Source organism: Sebastes fasciatus, chromosome 21, assembly GCF_043250625.1.
Source record: "Sebastes fasciatus isolate fSebFas1 chromosome 21, fSebFas1.pri, whole genome shotgun sequence".
Classification (NCBI taxonomy): Eukaryota; Metazoa; Chordata; class Actinopteri; order Perciformes; family Sebastidae; genus Sebastes; species Sebastes fasciatus.
The window spans coordinates 23,617,072-23,635,001 of record NC_133815.1 but is presented as its reverse complement, the minus strand read 5'-3'; the positions used below and the strand labels follow the sequence as shown (position 1 = coordinate 23,635,001).

Genomic DNA, 17,930 nt, shown 5'->3' with positions numbered 1-17,930 from the left:
TTTTACTCTGAGAGCTCAAACTCACGGTTGCTTCCACGCCGCTATCACAATATTTCGAGATGTACTGTATTGTACAACTGATGTGACACAGCAGGGTTTCTTCTGTCAGAAAGAACCATTTAAATGGTTTAGAGCGAGTGGTAATACAGAGATTACACTCTGCCATATTGTCACTGAGGGACACATTTAATCCTCCGTGTTAGCCTCGATTTGCATTTCAATCGCTGCTCTGGTAATTGCTATACAAGTCAATTCAATGAGACGGAGAGGTGCTGTGAGCTTTTAGAGAGAGCAGTTGCCAACCATCTCTTATAAAACACATCAAACATGAACATTTGAAATACTGTACACACAAAGTCACCTTTGAAACCCCATCTCTCAGGTTAATGAACACACAGCTTACAATCTCTTATTTTATTTGGCTGAAGGAAGTCCAGCTTCATTCTCTATGCAATATGGTCCAGAAAGCACTGACTAAAGAGCTTTGGTAGGCATCTGTAGACTGCTATACCTCAATATACTAAATAATTAAAGTGATGTTTTGTTGTTAAGCTAATCACTATAACAAGATTCTGCATACATATGTGCTAAATGACAAATCCTGCCATAGCGAAGGTATGACCCACCCTAATCTGACTCTGATTGGCTAGTGCTTGCTAACCTTACCTGCCATAGGGTTTGTTACACAGAACCATCTGAGAAGCCGTTATCGGAAATTGTTTGGTAAAGGGCAGGAACTTTTAGAAAAAATACTTGGCAGGTGATTGGATGAACCATCTGTCAATCAAACTCCTGTCGAAGTCAGTCAGGAGAAGAGCGAAAACATCTTTGTCTCTTAGCCTTCAGTGCCGTTCTTTGCTCTTCTTTCAATGAAGAAATACTCTCCAGTTCGGATAGAACTGATGCTATTGCAGCATCTACGCTAACCTCTTCAGGAGCCACCATTGTTGTGTAGAATGAACACACGCCTCACAGGTTGCTGATTGATCTTATGACATCATGAGAATCCAGCTGCTGTGCAAGGTTGAGTACTCTCTGCTGGTTGGTTGGATTGGTTAGGTTTAGGCATGAGGAGTTAGATTTGTTAGGGTAAGAATATCATGGTAAGCCAATCAGAGGCAGAGTAATGCCTTCGCTATAGTAGGATTCATAATATCTTCAACGGGACAAGATTTTGGCATCGGAAGCGATCTGATTTCCGTTTGTAGTCTGAGTAGTATTGACCAATCACGCTCGAGCAGGCTTTAGTTGAATGCAGGTAAACAGTCAACATGTGGAGAGCAAAAGCATTAGCCGAAATGCAATCTCGGAACCCAGCGGCTGACGAAAATTAGCTTGTAAACTGACTATTTGTGAAACAATCCACAACAACAAAGACGTCGTCTCTCAACAAGAACTCCAGTCTTCCATCACAAGTTGTTAATCAGACTGTAAACAATGAGCTGCGCACAGAAAAGGAAGTCTTGGTCCGGATATCCGCTGGCTTCACCAAAACCCTAGAAATATAGACCCTTGCCCCCCACAGGCTTATCCGTTGTCAGACCAATAGCCGATGGGTTCCGACATTGTTGCCAAATTCAGTTCTTTATAGATGCTAAATATGCAGCATGCTAGGATTATTGAAAATATTTTGTAGCGAGTCACATTGATTTTAGTGCACTGTTGCCAATTTACACACCCAACAGACATAATGCAACATTAGCATTCATTTGGTGTTTCTGACCACTTGGCAAGGTCCAATATTCACTCTCCCTTTAGCTCTCTACCAAAAAATGCTCCACAGTGTTTACCAGCTAATTGCTAACTTTGTCTCCTGTTTGGCAGGTAGTGAGGTTAATGAGAGCGGTGAGACTCAAACAAAACGGTAAAGTTGCAAGCCAGGAAACCAAAACAATTAGCTTAAAGACGCTAAAGTGCTCCACTGAGTTGATGGGAACTGCAGTATTTAGTGTGGGTTCATCATTCCGAACGCCTCCTATCATATACACATAGAGAGGCGAAGTCCCGCCCCTTCTGGGACCTTATTTTGGAAAAAATATGTACGGTAGTCAACGGTGAGAGACCAATATTTTTGAATAGTGGCATGAATTACACATATGACGATAGGCATCGTAGCTTTCATTTTAGTTTTAAAACAAACTGCGACTTTCTTAAATTGCAAAATGAAATGGACAAACATCATATGTGTGATTCATTAATTCAAACAGGATAAAAAAAATGATTTGTCTCTCGACGTTAACTACCGTACATATTTTTTTCCAAAATAAGGTCCCGTGGGGTCGACCTGAAGGTGAAGGACTCTCTCTATTTTCATTTGATGCATTGTTCATATAAAAATATTGTTTAATCCAGCTTTCAGGTCCCATATTGTGCTTATTTTCAGGTTCATGCTTGTATTTTGTGTTTCTACTAGAACATGTTTACATGCTGTAGTGTTTAAAAAAAACTTTATTTTCCTCATACTGTCAGCCTGAATATGCCTGTATTTACCCTCTGTCTGAAACGCTCCATTTTAGCGCATTTTGACAGAATTGCAACGGAATTGCGTTGCTAGGCAACAGCTTGGGTCCATGTGTACTTCCTGTCAGCTGATGATATTCACATCCACTGCAACCAGGAATAAACTGGGACACATTTAGAATGTTTACGTTTAAAATTGTGTTGGGTCTAAATAATGTATATTTGTGACATCATGAATGGGCAGAAATCCTGACAGCTTGTTTCAAATGCAGAGTTTCTGAATACGGGCTGTGTGTATTTCCCTATGGATTGAGTGTTCGATACTTTCACAGTATTTATATAGGACTTATGCCTGCTTTATAATAAAAAAACATGAAAATCTCACTTTTTTATAATATGGGACCTTTAAAGTGGTGAAACCACGTTTTATACCTCAAGACTGCAGCATTACAATGTTCCATGGGTGCCGAAGGAAAAAAAGAAATCCATCACCAACATCTTATTTCTTTTGTTAAGTCTCAAAGAGTTTTCTGCGGTCCTTTGTTGATGAATTAGATCATGAACAGTGTAACAAAAGAAAGAAAACAAAGACAATTGTGAAAGGGAACATCAGTTTCTTATTCTGCATCATAATGTTTAACCAAATCACTGTCTCAATGTGCTGTGGTGCAGTATGGTGGCTTATAAAAGCCTTCTGAAATTCTGTTGGGATGTTTGTGCCACACCTGTGCATTGATAAGGGATAGAGGCTTTTTAGGCCCAACACACTGCTAATAGGGACATGGGGAACAGCTGCGGGCTCAGGTGGATAATCATGATCACTGAGGCGGGAAAGCTCCCAAGAAGCAGCTGCTGGGCAGGTGGGGGATGGCAGGGACTGAAATGAAAGGGTAGTTAGTATGCATGGAAGTGGCACTAATTGTTGGAGTTCTAATATTGCCAATATGGCCTCAAAAAAACAGCCATGAAGGGCATCCACACTCTAGTAAGACACAGTAATCCATGAGCTGAAAGGCAGCTATTTCTCCCTGAAAATAAACTAAGGCTCACAGGCTTTGAGGAAACTATTATTGCATTTCTTTTGACTTTCATGCAGCTTACATCTGTGATAAAAAAAAAACAGCGTCAAAGCAGATGACACAGAAAGTAAGGACAAAGAGTTCTTGCCTTCTTGCTTTGTGTACCAATGAGTACAGATCAGTCCCTGTGGTTATTATCGCAAATAAAATCTGGAGTTTTTTTTTAGAGTGTAGCAATCAAATATACCTAAAGCTTATCACAACAGGCACATGTTCACTTCTATTGTTGGCTGAGGACAAACAAGTGCTTCTAATATTACATCAGGAAACAAACGTATACAAACGTGATGATAAAGAGCTGATTTCTAAACACTGAGTTCAGTATATAAGAATATCTATCTACATCATCATAAACATGATAGCTTCACAAAAATGTCAGCAACTATACTGAAGGGGAGCCAATAATGTAAGCAAAAAAATATATCAAGCATCAAATATATTAAAGGGCGGGTCTATCTGCATTTTTTTCCATTTTCTTTTTCAAATGGAAACGCCCACTCCCACACCCACCCACATGCCGTTAGCAAAAAGCAATGATTTAGGTTACCAAAATAAGCTAATCATGAAGCTAATCAATAAGGTTATGAATAATATGAACGCTAGCTGAGTCAAAGTTAGGTGTGTTAAGTATGGAAATAACTGAAAGGGTTAGTTCGGATTTTTTGGAGGCGGGGTTGTATTTTTGTGAATGGAGTCTGGTGGCTTTGAAGACGGCGATATAACAGCTTTGGGAAGGACTTCTCCGACGGCAAAGTAGAGCGGCTGTGGACGGGAGCAGCAGAAAAACATATTTTAGCCACCCAAAAAAATCAATATCAGTTTAAGTGTGCACTATATTTAGAATATTTTCACCGCTTTACCTCACCATCGGAAAGCCTTTTCTGACGGGAACTGAAGCTGTTATATTGCCGTCTTCAAAGCCATCAGGCCAGACTCCATTCACAGAAACAGTAATTTTACCCCACATAACACGGGAGTTGCTGGTCTACCGCTGCATCGATCAGTTAGTTAGTTGGTGTTATTGTGTGACTTTCGTATCCGAACTATTGTGGCGTCCACCTACGTCAGGTCATGTGGGACAAGAAGGGCTTAGGAAAATAGCATTTGATGCTAAAACATACGTACTTTGAACACAATTTGAATGTTCAGATTTGAATACATAAGGAACACCAATGGGAAGCTACAGAAGGATATAAAAACTAAATAAAATAAAATAAAAAAAGAATAATTAAAAAAGAATAAAATAATGAACCCACCCTTTCAATATTTTTTTTAATTGTATAAAAGCAGGTGATATGTTTGATATACATGGAGTTCATAAAATACTGGGGGAATATAAACTGTTTCTGTATGTTGCTGCAGGTGATCTGCTCAATCAGTGCTATTGCATTCCTGTGAGCAGTAACTGGGCTCTTTCAAGTAGTTGAGGGAAGGGGTAAAAATATTGATGACACTATGTTTTAAAGTTGATGTGCTTATGTGTGATATTGTGTGTGCTAATAGCCAACTTTACATGTTGACATTACTGTAGCTAAGTATCATAAATCAGTCATTTATTTGTTATTGGGTATTTTTGGAATGGTTGCACATGTTTAGCTCACCCTGCGCTCACTAGAGCAGATGGTATGTTCCAGTTTAAAAGAGGCTCAGCAGATAGGCATGCCAGTCACTCCTTTGTAGTGGGAGTGAGGGTGGCAGTTTGCTCTGGGGATTTATTTTGCTTTTGCTAGATTTTCTTGTTTTTCATTTATTAACCTTTAGCCCATCATTAGTTTTAGTTAATAAAGTTCGGCCCTCTCTTGCTCATCACCCCTTTTCAAACTTTCCCCAATGCTATACAGCACCATCCATTATATGCAATGTCAGCACTATAGTGCCCGTGTAAATGAATTGCAGGTGCAAATGATTTTTCTATTTATGTCTTATCAAGCCAAAAGTTCAATTTCACACACTATTTGTTTCCATCAGAATCCATTACATATACCCCAATCTTAGCTTTGCCATCCATTCAAAATGAGTCGTGTGGGATTCAAGCTGTGAGCCAGTATGGAGGTGCTAATGACCATTGATCTGTAGTGATTATGAGCCAAGCCAACTGTCTTTAGCCATGTGTCCCACCAGAGACCTTGTCCATGAGCGAGGGTGGATGTGTGAAAGAAACTGGTGTCCGGTGTAAAACCATTTTAGGAGGGAGATCTGCAGTATGATGATCATTTGTTGAAGCTTATATTTTAAGATAAGAATTAATCTAATTGTATAAAAATAAATAAATAACTGTTAATCTGGTTCCTTGATCATATATGAACTTCAGATAGTTAAAGATAGTTTTACTTCATACCCATATTAAAAGGGACATATCATGAAAAACTCACTTTCAGTGCTTGTGTACATAACATGGAGTGTGTACCAACCCACAAACTGTGAAATAAGACAGTCAGTTTTTTTGTGGGCTGTCTAGAAAACATGTGACTCACAAACTTAAGGAAGTGTGTTTCAATATATTACATAGAATTTACCCGGTAAAACTTGTGTTTAGTATTTACTATTCATTTTTTTCACTGTATACTGTATATACAAGAATGTTCTTGGTTGATGTTGTCATATCTACAAAAGAAACTTAAGAGGAATGGTGAAATACCGTATATATGTTTGCTCTAATGCTACTTTTTAGTCAAGATAAAATAAAATAAAAACATGCTGTATATCATAAGAATTATTTATTATTTTTGTAAAATTCTATATTCATAAGAAAAATCCTCAAGAACCGAGCCAACTTTCCTGCACTTTATTAATGAATTCAAACGACATAGCACCATCTTACCTAATGTTAAAAAAAGCCATTAAGACCTTTTAAGTTATTAAATTAATATAATGTGAAGCATATAACACAAACTCTGGCATTATAAAATGTAAATGTAATTATTTTTGTTTTGTCTTTTTATTTATTGTCTATGTATCTGTTTGTACCTCGATATATGAACATGTGTACAATAAAGAAAGTATATAAAAAACAAAAACAACAACAAAATCATTCAGATATGGCTTCCCTTCCTGTGTCACATGCAGGCTCATTAGAATATACCGCCCACAGCTTGAGAACTACCTTTGCAAAGGTGCAAAGCCAATCTCAATCTCAAGCCAATCAGAGCAGACTGGGCTTTTTTGGGAGGGGGGCGGGCTTAAAGAGACAGGCGCTAAAACAGAGCGTTTCAGACAGAGTGTGAATACAGGTATATTCAGACGGACAGGATGAGAAAAATAAAGTGTTTTTTTTAACATTAAAGCATGTAAACATGTTCTAGAAGAAACTCAAAATACAAGTATGAACCTGGAAATGAGCATGATATGTCCCCTTTAAAATGACTACATACAGTAGGCTCTTATCAGTCATACACTGGCATCAGCTGTGGGAACACACAGTTTACAACCTACTAACATTTCATGATCTGCAGAGCCACATGCTACCTTGATTCATCACTGGAAGATGCAGCAGTAACTGCTTGTATTTTTATGGAGCAGCCAGTTTGAACATGCTTACCATTGTGCTTGAGAACTTAATACAGCAATTTAGAGTGAGTAAGTCCGGAGGCTTGTTACTCTCCTGTAAGGACGACCAGTGGGCACCAAAATATCTCTGCAATGCCAGGACGGCGACGTGCCTTTGGAAGTGGGTTTAAGAATAGACCCACAATAGGGCTCGCTCCCGTCTTCTGTTGTCTGAGGACAGACAGTTGTCTACAGGGGACAGGAGAAGAGGTAATTTACATGGGTCTGTCAGAGACTTGGGTGACTCAAATGGATCATATTGGATTTTCCTTACCGGAACCTGGCACATATTCCCTCTGGGAGAAAGAGAGAGAGTCAGACTGCTGAGGGAAGTTTGTGTCCGTCAACCTTGAGGTTATTGTGCGACGGGAAGCCACTGTGCCCCTTGGTAGAAAGGGTAGGGGAGAAGAGGCTGGATAAGGGAGTGAGGTGCTGGCTCAAGGGTTTACTTTGAGGCCTGGAACTAGAAGACTTGAAGATTTTGGAAGGCCTTGAGCACGGCAAGCATGGCGGTATCAAGTGCCTCTGAGGTCATCTTCATCTCTGTCAATCACAACATCACTTTGATGGGTGAGTTGACACATTAACTGGTTTCTGTATTATGTTTGAGCAGTGAAATATTGTGGCTTTTCTACAGATCTATAAACCTCAAATCTCAACCAGGCAATTTTTGCTAATTTCTGCGGCCTTTGTAAGATTTGCCTTAATTCATGATTGTCAAATCGGCACATTTTTAATCCCAATGTGCTTATTTTTCAGGGAAGGTGTGGCTCATCGTGATGATCTTCCTCCGTGTCCTGGTCCTCCTCTTTGCTGGTTATCCTCTCTACCAGGATGAGCAGGAGCGATTCGTGTGCAACACCATCCAGCCCGGCTGCGCCAACGTGTGCTATGATCTATTTTCTCCCGTCTCTCTCTTCCGCTTCTGGCTGGTGCAGCTCATCACCGTGTGTCTCCCCTACATCATCTTTATCATCTACGTGGTCCACAAGGTCTCGAATGGTCTCACGGTGGACCTGAACACCTCGGGTATCACCAAAGCCTCGCCGTTGTTCAAGATCCACCAGGAGCCGCTCAGTAAGGCATCTGTAAACAAGATGGTTGAGCAGCGAGGGTGGGCCCGGTGCTTCACGGGAGCCTACATCCTCCATCTGTTGTTCAGGACGTTGCTGGAGGCCGGGTTCGGGGCAGCTCACTACTACCTGTTTGGGTTCTACATCCCCAGGAGGTTCCTGTGCCAGCAGCCACCTTGCACTACCCAAGTGGACTGCTACATCTCCAGGCCCACTGAGAAGACCGTGATGCTCAACTTCATGCTCGGCGCGGCCGCTCTGTCCCTTTTCCTGAACGTGTTGGATTTCTTTTGTGCCATCAAGCGGTCGGTGATGCAGAAGAGCAAGAGGAAGATGATGGTGGAGAAGATTTATGCGGAAGAGCAGTGTTTCCTTTCAGGCAGAGGAGCCTCCAGAGGGATAGAACCGAACGCCTCCCCGACTCAACAGGATCTTGAGGCGGAGGGCGGTCGCGCGGGGAGTTTCCGGAAGAGGCGAGGCAGCAAGGGCTCTTCTGCAGGGGGAGTGCTTGCTTTAGTACCGGAACCACCTTCCCTGGAGCGCTCCTCTCTTCCACGCACTCCAGGCGGCAACACCAACGGCAACAACGTCTACTCTGTTTCCCAAGAGGAAGCTCCGGAGAGGAACGGCAGCGAGGTGGCCCTCTGCCCCCCAGAGCCAATGGGGACGCCTAGATCCATCCGCGTTAGCAAACGCGGTCGACTCAAACCGCCACCTCCGCCCAGACGAGACCTCGGGACATCCCCCGGAGAGCCAGCAGGGCCCTTCGGGGACGTTTGTACCAGGAGGGTGGGTCAGTATACGCTGGTCGAGCTGGGTAGCGGTGCAGAGACCAACGATGACGGGCAAGAGAAAAGATCCGAGTGGGTGTGAGGGGTTGATTGCTTTTACTTCCCGGTTATTTTGGAACACAAGGATGGGACAAATAGGTGTGGGGGCAATATGAGAGAGACAACCCAAGGCTTAGAAAGTGACAACAACTGTTGGAGCTGACATCCTGCCATGCTCTCTACCTCCATTTTAAAATGCAGACTGCACTGCCGCTTGAGGAGAATCCAACATGGCAATGCATTCACCAGACACCTCAAACTCACGAGGCATAATCACATTTGCTGTGATTGCATCACGCCGTCCGATCACGTTGCCTTCGAGGAGCGCTGGCTGGGTGATGTAAAGCGACAAGAATTCGAATCCTGAATAGGAACTCTCTTAACAAAACAAGTCAAGAATGACAGGAGCCTCTAGCCTTGAACAAACCTCAACCTTGAGAAAATCTAAAAAGAGAGCAGCCCACCTGTTTCTGCCCTTGTTGGCTTTTACCCTCCCCGGATACACCGTCCATAAACAAAGACAGGCCTTGACCTGTCCCACATATACAACCCCACCCCCTCCACTCTACATGATACCACCATCTCTTTTGTGTTTGGGTCACTGGGGTCAAAGGACATGGTTTAGCCTCCAGGTCCTGTGCTTGGCTGACCTTTTGGAATAAGAGGCCCAATAATCTGGCTAAGGTGTTATCGAACTCATAGAATGGAATAGGATTCCTCCGTCAGAAGTGAAGGACACTATGAAGGACCCCTAAAGCCGACATAGGCTTACAAAGCAATTACGCTCACCCCATAGGGGCTCTGTATTTATGGAGACGGCTTGTCACTCTATTTCAGGGCCTTGCGGAGCTTAGGAGGAACACAAGCCTTAACATACACTGTCACTAGAAATAGAGCACGGCGGAGTGCTGCAAAGAAGCAGCGTTGCCTGTTGCCCTTCAGGATATCTACTCTCTGCTTACCGTGGTCTTGGTTTCACCTTGATCAAAGCTCAGATTGATGTGGGTCAGACACTGAGAGCTCTCACTGTGACACATGTCAATCATAGACAGTATATATAGCGGGGCTGCTGTAACATTTAATTTCCTTTTCTGAGATACTTCCAGGTATTTAGCAGCCTGTCAATCTATTTTCTTGACATCTCTGGACTACTTTCTACAGTTGATTTTTGAGGAGACTCCCACAGTAAATCATCACAGTTGCACCTGCCGCTCTATAGCTGAGGGGCCGGTCTCTGTGTAAACGGATAGCTCTTGATCTTCCTCCTCTTGTGGTCTCTTTGAAGGTGACAATAAAAGCTCCCCGACCTCATATCTCACCTATCTACTGGAGGCTGCACTCTGACTGGCATGAGAGTGACCACAGGGGGTTTTCACGCAGGTCTAATGGTGCTGCACCTCCTTCATGCACCCAGTGGACTCAGATACACATGTGTTTACTGGTATTCTGTACTGTAAGGTGTGTGGGTAGACTGTTATTGTCATTGTTATAAGGAAGTGACTTCCTAAATGATATATTTGATACGCTGTTTTTGTTGTAATACATACAAATATTGAATAATCAATGTTATGTGCTCACTTACTATTGAATTCCTTTTATATTGTCATTTATTTGATTAAAAACCATCAGTGCCTAAATCTTAATACAAGTCATATTCCAATAACATTTTGTAGTTGTCATCCAATACGATATCAAATGAATTTATATACAGTTTCATATGCTTTTATATGTAAAATATGTTTCTTTATAAAGTGAAGCTTCTTTGATAGTTTGTTTGATCTTTTATGTTTCTTTTTGATTATGACATTGAAGATGGTGTAACTTTTCAAAGCACTTTACTGTAACTGTTCTTGTTTGGTCAGAACATTGTGCCGGAGTCGCTTTTACCAGTACTGTAGTTTGATATCATGCTGCCCTCCAGTGACGCAAAATGTGAAATGCTGCCATATATATTGAATCCAACACTTGAAATCTGATTCCCTCTGGCATTGGGATGGCAGATTTTTATGTCATAAAACATTTTGGCTGTGACACTTTCCTTCAATAAATCAGATAGAGAAAAACAAATCTTGTAAAGACACATTTTTAAACATTTTTGTTCCCCTGAATTTCCTGTGCTGTAGTTTTTCTAAACATTATTGAAGTGGCCCCTACTGACAAGAAGGAGTACAATGTCACTTAATTTGTTCTATTAAGCAGCAGTTCTTTCCTTTTGTTCATTTCAGTTCATAGATTGTAAGGCTTTGAGAGCCAAGACACTCAGATGAAGTAAAGTGACAGATAAGGCACAGCATGCAGGATATCAATTAGAGGTTCCGGGGTGCTGAAAACTGGTTTTCAAAATGCAGAATGGCAGGCTGGGCCGGGTTAACCTGCTAAGAGGCCCTGGGCAAAAAGTGGCTGTAGGCCCCAACTAAGCTCCCCCTCGGTGTCCTGTCCTGTGTTTAGAGTCCCTGTTAACCTTTTCAATATTAAAGTCCAATCTTTGCCTATAATCTTACCTAAGTCCTTGAGTCCTTAAACGCTAATTTCTAAGACATTTTTCTAAGAATAAGCTCCATTTAAGACTTATTGTTCTTTTCTGGCAAGTCGGGCAAGAATGTGGATTATTGGTTAACCTTAAAGGAACAGTGTGTAGCATTTAGGGGCATATAATGGCAGGAATGGAATGTCATATTAACAAGTACATTTTCTTTAGTGTATAATTGCCTGAAAATACGAATCGTTGCATTTTCGTTTCATTAGAATGAGTCATTTATATCTACATATGGAGCGGGTCCTCTTCACAGAGCTTGCTGCCAAACCAAACACTGGCTCTAGATAGGGCCATTCGCGTTTTCACATTTTCTCGTTGACCACTGTTCTCCTACACGCTTGGCACACGGGAGAAGTTTCAGTTGGTTGCAATCTGCAACCTCACAGCTAAATGCTGCAAAATCCTACACACTGCACCTTTAATGCTTCATTTGGTTTGCAGCACTCTTGCAGTGGTCAAAGTCAGCCTTAGCAATCATAATAACAGTGAAAATGCACATGGCGTTTTTCAGGCCGTGTGCAGGTTGCTGCATGTAAAATGGAATGCATAGAAACATAGCATGCCTGCTGTCACAGGTGTGTCCTATGATGCTGATAATGCTGCCTGGCAGAAAACAAAGCAACAGCAAGGAGGCTGAGTAAAGCATATAGGGGCTCTCCCAAGACTCATATACAATATATACAAGCCGAAGCCTGTTAGAACTTGCTCTGACGTGTCTTTCAACGTGTCTTAACTGTGTAGAATAGTCTGCACGCTTATTTACTTTCAAACAGCCAGGAGGAAGAGGCAGGGCTGAGATTTGAGCAACACTTTTAAAGCCAGTCATACAGCTAACCTCCTCACATCAGCTTAATCCGTTCCACTATGTTTGTTTCTTTCATCCTACTGTGGATCTGCGTTTTCTTCTTCATTCTCTGTGTCAAAAGTCAGAGACCAAAGAACTTTCCTCCAGGGCCTCGTCCGTTACCGATACTGGGGAACCTATTGAACCTCAGCCTGGACAACCCTATCAAGGACTTTGAGAGGGTAAGAACAACACATTGCCTTCGATTGTTATGCTACTCACACATCAGTCTCACACATTCATACCTAGGAGCTGTGCACACGGAGTATTAAGTGTGTGTAAGCAGTGCGTAGCGTTCTGTAATTAAACTGCATCTATTATGAGTTGCTGAGGCAGTCTGTTGCCTCAAGGCTACAAGCGACACTGACTGACTATAAATGCTAATTATTATTTCAACAAAGAATGTTTGCAGGCTATTGAATGTATAGGAGGTTAGACAAAAACACGAAAACTATGTTGTGAAAATATTTTCTTTCTAAGTTTGCTCAATGTTTCCATGCGACTCTTTACTGCTGTTTGTACAGCTGACTGGCTGTAAACTAAATTTGGCCGTTTACTCTGAGGATTGAAATAGGTTAGACATGTCAAGATTCTTAGTAGCTGATTTTTAAATGTAAATCCCTCATGGGTGGAGATTAAAAGCAGATTGTGTTGCATTTTAAGAGCTTCTTACTGTGCTTTTCCCAGCTGAGGAAGCGCTATGGAAACGTCTACAGTCTCTTCCTTGGGCCCAAACCGGCCGTAGTCATCAATGGGGTGCAGGCCATGAAGGAGGCTATGATGACCAAAGCTGTGGATTTTGCTGGGCGACCCCAAGACATTTTTGTCACCGACCTCACCCAGAATGGTAAAACAGATTTTGTAACAGCCTATCACTTAAAGTGAGACTATGTACCCTGTTTCAATGACATTATATGTTACTTTTGAAAGTAGAAATGAGACATCTTCCTCTTACAAATGAAAAGTTGAATTCATGAGCAATAAAACACAGCATTGTTTAACTCAGTAAACGGTTTCGCTGCTACAGCCTTACTTTGTCTGGTATGACCAGTAGCTCATGACAGCTAATGCATACTGTTTATGAGAAGTGGACGTAGTCACCGTGACGTCACCCCGCTGGTTTGTGGACTTTTGAAGCCTTGACGTTGGCATTTAGACCTTCGCCATCTTGGTATTTGGCCGTCGCCTTCTTGTTTTTTTGCAATCAGAAGTGACATGAGAGGATGGAGCTAAGTCCAGCCGAACGCTGAATGAAGACATTTTTAAGGCGCCCAAAATATTACAATTAACTTTCATGAACTGAAAACACATTGTGAAAGGGTTAAAGTTCTAGGATGAAAACACAGACAACTCCCAGACCGGACAACGCTGTGGTAGCGACCTGTCAATCACGAGGTAGCCACGCCCTAAAGCATCCCCTGCTTTATGGTGTGTTTGACTCTAAATGGGACCATAATTTACTAAATGAACATCATGCTGTATTGAAGAAGACTTGAAACTAGCGATTGAGACCATAAACTCATGTTTACAACGTTTACTGAGGTAATAAATCAAGTGAGAAGTAGGCTCATTTTCTCATAGACTTCTATGCTGGCTTCTATTCAGCAAAATATAAAAAGAGGGAAAAAAAACATGAAGATACTGTGTTGAAGCACCATGTGCCCATATCCATGCCTGTTTTATAGGACTGGTTCTGGCAGACTACGGCCCTAGTTGGAAGGAGCATCGTCGCTTCGCTCTGATGACCTTGAGGAATTTCGGTCTGGGGAAGCAGTCCATGGAGCAGAGGATTCTGGGAGAGATACAGTACACAATGGAAACACTGGAAGGGAGCATTGGTATGCCGTCTGTGGGTGCACTCACTGTGACCTTTTATACCATGTTACCACTCTATTATGTAATGTTCTGTTCCAGATGTACTGATGTACTGCTTCGTTGTCATTGTTAACATCTGTCACAGGTACAACGATGAGTCCTCAAGTTATGTTTCATAACGCGGCCTCCAACATCATCTGCCAGGTCCTGTTTGGTACGCGTTACGACTACGACAACAACTTTATCAAAGTGGTTGTTCAGTGCTTTAAAGAAAACTCCAAGATAGCTAATGGACCCTGGGCTATGGTGAGTCACAACATGTTTGTAAGGTTGAGATCTAAATTAAGCAACTGATACCGTGCATAAAGCTCTGATACTGATGATGGAATGAAATTAAAAAACAGAAATGGATGTTAATGAAAAAACTATGCAAAAACACAGAGCTTGACAGCGTCTGTGAAATATACCAGCTCTGTCCTGTATTATAGTGATCCATCAAATCTCAAATCTTTGTTCTTTGGAATTGGAGGTAATTAAGTTTTTAATCATATTCCACATTTTTAGTTTAAAATAGTGGGGTATAAATGCTTTTTTAGGTTTTTTATATCATTCTGTAGCTTCCCAGTGGTAAAGCAGTAAAAATTCTAAATATAGTGTATATTCAAACTGGTTTTTTTTCAGGTAGCTAAAATATGTTTTTCTGCTGCTCCTGTCCACAGCCACTTTACCTCGCCGTCAGACAGTCCTTTCCGATGGGAAACTGAAGCTGTTGTATCGCTCTCTTCAAAGCCACCAGACTCCATTGACAAAAACAGTCATTTTACCTCGCAGAACATGGGAGTGAACATATAACCCCACTTCCAAAAATCCAAACTAACCCTTTCAGTTATTTCCAAACTTAGCACAGCTAACGTTGACTCAGCTAGTGCTAGCGTTCGGATTATTCGTAACCTTATTGATTAGCTTACTGTGGCAACCTACGTCACTGCTTTTTGCTAAAAGCAGAGTGGGCGTTTCCATTTTGAAAACCGCCGGAAAAGAATGCAGATGGAGTCGACCTTTATGTACACAGGCCTAGGAGTCCTGCTCAGTTTTAGCTAACGTTGGCTAACCTGATGCTATGTAGACTAGCCAGTTACTTAGCATCCACCGGTACAAGCCTGCGTAATACTGTTTTCGCAGCAATAGCATTTAAACTCAGGAAAAAAAAAATTCTAAAAAGAAAAACTGGTAATTACAAAAACCATAGATTTAGCTCGCAATATCACCGTTGTGACGAAAAGAGAGCTGAGCTGGAAGGCAAAGAAATGGGTTTTCTCAGGAGGGTGGCTGGCGTCTCCCTTAGAGATAGGGAGAGAAGCTCAGTCATCCATGAGGGACTCGGAGTAGAGCCGCTGCTCCTTCCCGTTGAAAGGAGCCAGCTGAGGTGGTTCGGGCATCTGGTAAGGATGCCCCCTGGGCGCATCCCTAGGGAGGTGTTCCAGGCACGACCAGCTGGGAGGAGGCCACGGGGAAGACCCAGGACTAGGTGGAGAGATTATATCTCTACTCTGGCCTGGGAACGCCTCGGGATCCCCCAATCAGAGCTGGTTAATGTGGCCCGGGAAAGGGAAGTTCGGTGTCCCCTGATGGAGCTGTTGCCCCCGCAACCCGACCCTGGATAAGCGGTTGAAGATGATGATGATGATATCACCTTTTTGTTGTGCACAGAAGTTATCTGCAGCAAACGTTTAAACGTCTCACCTCCACCTTTCCTTTCCACTGTTAAACTGAATGCACCTTCACACAAAAATGTATCTTTCTTTACAGCTTTATGACTCCTTTCCCATGATTCGAAACCTGCCGCTGCCCTTCATGAAGGCATTTAAGAACATTGAGGTAGGCCTAGGTATATTCATCAGGCCTAGAACTTCCCTTTATTCATTTTCCTTTTATTAACATGCTACACTGTCTTTTTAGGGAGTCACCAAAGTCTTCCCTCTCATTCTCAGACTTGTAAGAAATTTGCAACTCGTCATATCGCCGAGCACAAAGAGACCAGGGTCCCCCGGCAACCTCGAGACTTCCTGGACTGCTATCTGGATGACCTGGATAAGGTGTGCGTCTTATGAAAATAAAGTGTTTTTAAATGAGAGATTAAATAAAGATAAAATCCAAACGATCTCTCTCCTCTTTCCAGAGTGGCAATAACGGCTCCTCTCTCTGTGAGGATCGACTCACCATGTTTGTCCTGGATCTTCACTTTGCTGGGACTGACACCACGTCCAACACCCTGCTCACTGGCTTCCTCTACCTCACGACCTACCCACACATACAAGGTACACACTTTCAATATGTGATTCTGACATCTATTCTTTCATTTGAATTGATTTATTGTCTGTCCATCAGAGCGATGCCAGCAGGAGATAGACCAAGTCTTGGAAAAGAAGGATCACGCCAGTTACGACGACAGACACAACATGCCTTACATGCAGGTACATTATCAGTCTGATGTATCTTCATAGTTTTGTTTTGATGTTTCATGATAAAGCATAACAATGTGTTGTCATATTTCTTTTACTCCAGGCTGTGATCCATGAAGTCCAAAGGGTAGCCAACACCCTCCCGCTCAGTGTCTACCACTATACAACTAATGACACAAAGCTCATGGAATATTTCCTACCCAGGGTAAGACTATTGATGGCTTCTTTGGATCCTTTGATTGCTGATATGCAATGTTGCAAACAAAAGTGGACTGAAAGCAGATTGATTGATGGTTTAAATTCATTTTCAAGCAAAAACACCAACCATCCTCTGGTTCCATTGTCCAATGTGAGGATTTGCTGCTTTTTCTCTGTTTCATATAAACTGATTATGTTTGATTTTTGGACTGCTTGCCGGAATAAGGAAACACAAGATGCCACTTTTTGGCTCTGGGAAATTCTTATGCTGTTTTTGATGTTTGTTTTAGACGGTTAATTGTGCTTTTACTGGAAAGACAAGAAAATGTAAAATAATTGAATATAAAGGAAAGAAAAGTAGAGAATTTAAACAAATAATTAAAGAAAAGTAGAAAACAAATCACATTAAAGGAAAGTGAAGAAAATAACTCAGTTGGAAATTCAGTATAGTAATGGATCACTTTCATGACAAAAATGTATTGTTCCTTTGGTAAAGAATAAAAAAACACATGACATAAAAACAGTATTCAAGCTATTTTTCTCCTCAGGGTACATTGATCATTCAAAACCTGACCTCAGTGCTAAAAGAGGAGGACCAGTGGAAATTCCCTCATGAATTCAACCCGGAAAACTTCCTGAATGAGCAGGGAGAGTTTGTTAAGCCAGAGGCCTTCATGCCTTTCTCTGCAGGTAAGAGAGACCGTCTGTCATCTTTATTATAATATTATAATTTATAACTTACTGACTGAAAATGTGTGATGTCTCAGGTCCTCGTATGTGTCTCGGAGAGGGTCTGGCTCGTATGGAGCTCTTCCTCATCACGGTGACTCTGCTGAGGAAGTTCAAGTTCATCTGGCCCGAGGATGCAGGAGAGCCAGACTACACCCCGGTCTACGGGGTCACTCTGTCTCCTAAACCTTACCGCATGAAGGTCCAGCTCAGGACCACGCAGTAGACCATCTCCAGTCACACAGGAGAAACGATGAAGACTGATTCAAATGGACTCAAGTGGCCAGTAACTCCCAACGAGACAACAAATAACAGTGAAAGAAAAAGAAAAGTACATTTTCTTCAATTCACCTTTATA

General features: G+C 41.9%; 2 protein-coding genes across 2 annotated transcripts; both read left to right on the top strand.

The window, feature by feature from the left end:
• The first annotated feature begins 7,238 nt into the window (after positions 1–7,238).
• gjd4 (gap junction protein delta 4) lies at positions 7,239–11,059 on the top strand. Its single transcript, XM_074621695.1, has 2 exons — positions 7,239–7,655; positions 7,845–11,059. Exons 1-2 carry the CDS (start codon positions 7,592–7,594, stop codon positions 9,029–9,031), a joined length of 1,251 nt encoding a protein of 416 aa, XP_074477796.1. The 5' UTR covers positions 7,239–7,591; the 3' UTR covers positions 9,032–11,059.
• Positions 11,060–12,208: 1,149 nt separating this feature from the next.
• Positions 12,209–17,930, top strand: LOC141759413 (cytochrome P450 2F2-like). Its single transcript, XM_074621464.1, has 11 exons — positions 12,209–12,550; positions 13,056–13,215; positions 14,054–14,206; positions 14,329–14,489; positions 15,993–16,061; positions 16,175–16,279; positions 16,363–16,501; positions 16,572–16,657; positions 16,749–16,850; positions 17,392–17,533; positions 17,611–17,930. Exons 1-11 carry the CDS (start codon positions 12,389–12,391, stop codon positions 17,796–17,798), a joined length of 1,467 nt encoding a protein of 488 aa, XP_074477565.1. The 5' UTR covers positions 12,209–12,388; the 3' UTR covers positions 17,799–17,930.

What these genes read in the sequence shown, in the direction of transcription:
- gjd4 (XM_074621695.1), top strand. Translation starts at nt 7,592, where the DNA reads ATGGCGGTATCAAGTGCCTCTGAGGTCATCTTCATCTCTGTCAATCAC. An exon ending in TCACAACATCACTTTGATGG is followed by an intron (nt 7,656 to 7,844) that starts GTGAGTTGACAC and finishes CTTATTTTTCAG; the next exon opens with GGAAGGTGTGGCTCATCGTG.
- LOC141759413 (XM_074621464.1), top strand. Translation starts at nt 12,389, where the DNA reads ATGTTTGTTTCTTTCATCCTACTGTGGATCTGCGTTTTCTTCTTCATT. An exon ending in CACCGACCTCACCCAGAATG is followed by an intron (nt 13,216 to 14,053) that starts GTAAAACAGATT and finishes CCTGTTTTATAG; the next exon opens with GACTGGTTCTGGCAGACTAC. An exon ending in TGGAATATTTCCTACCCAGG is followed by an intron (nt 16,851 to 17,391) that starts GTAAGACTATTG and finishes TTTTCTCCTCAG; the next exon opens with GGTACATTGATCATTCAAAA.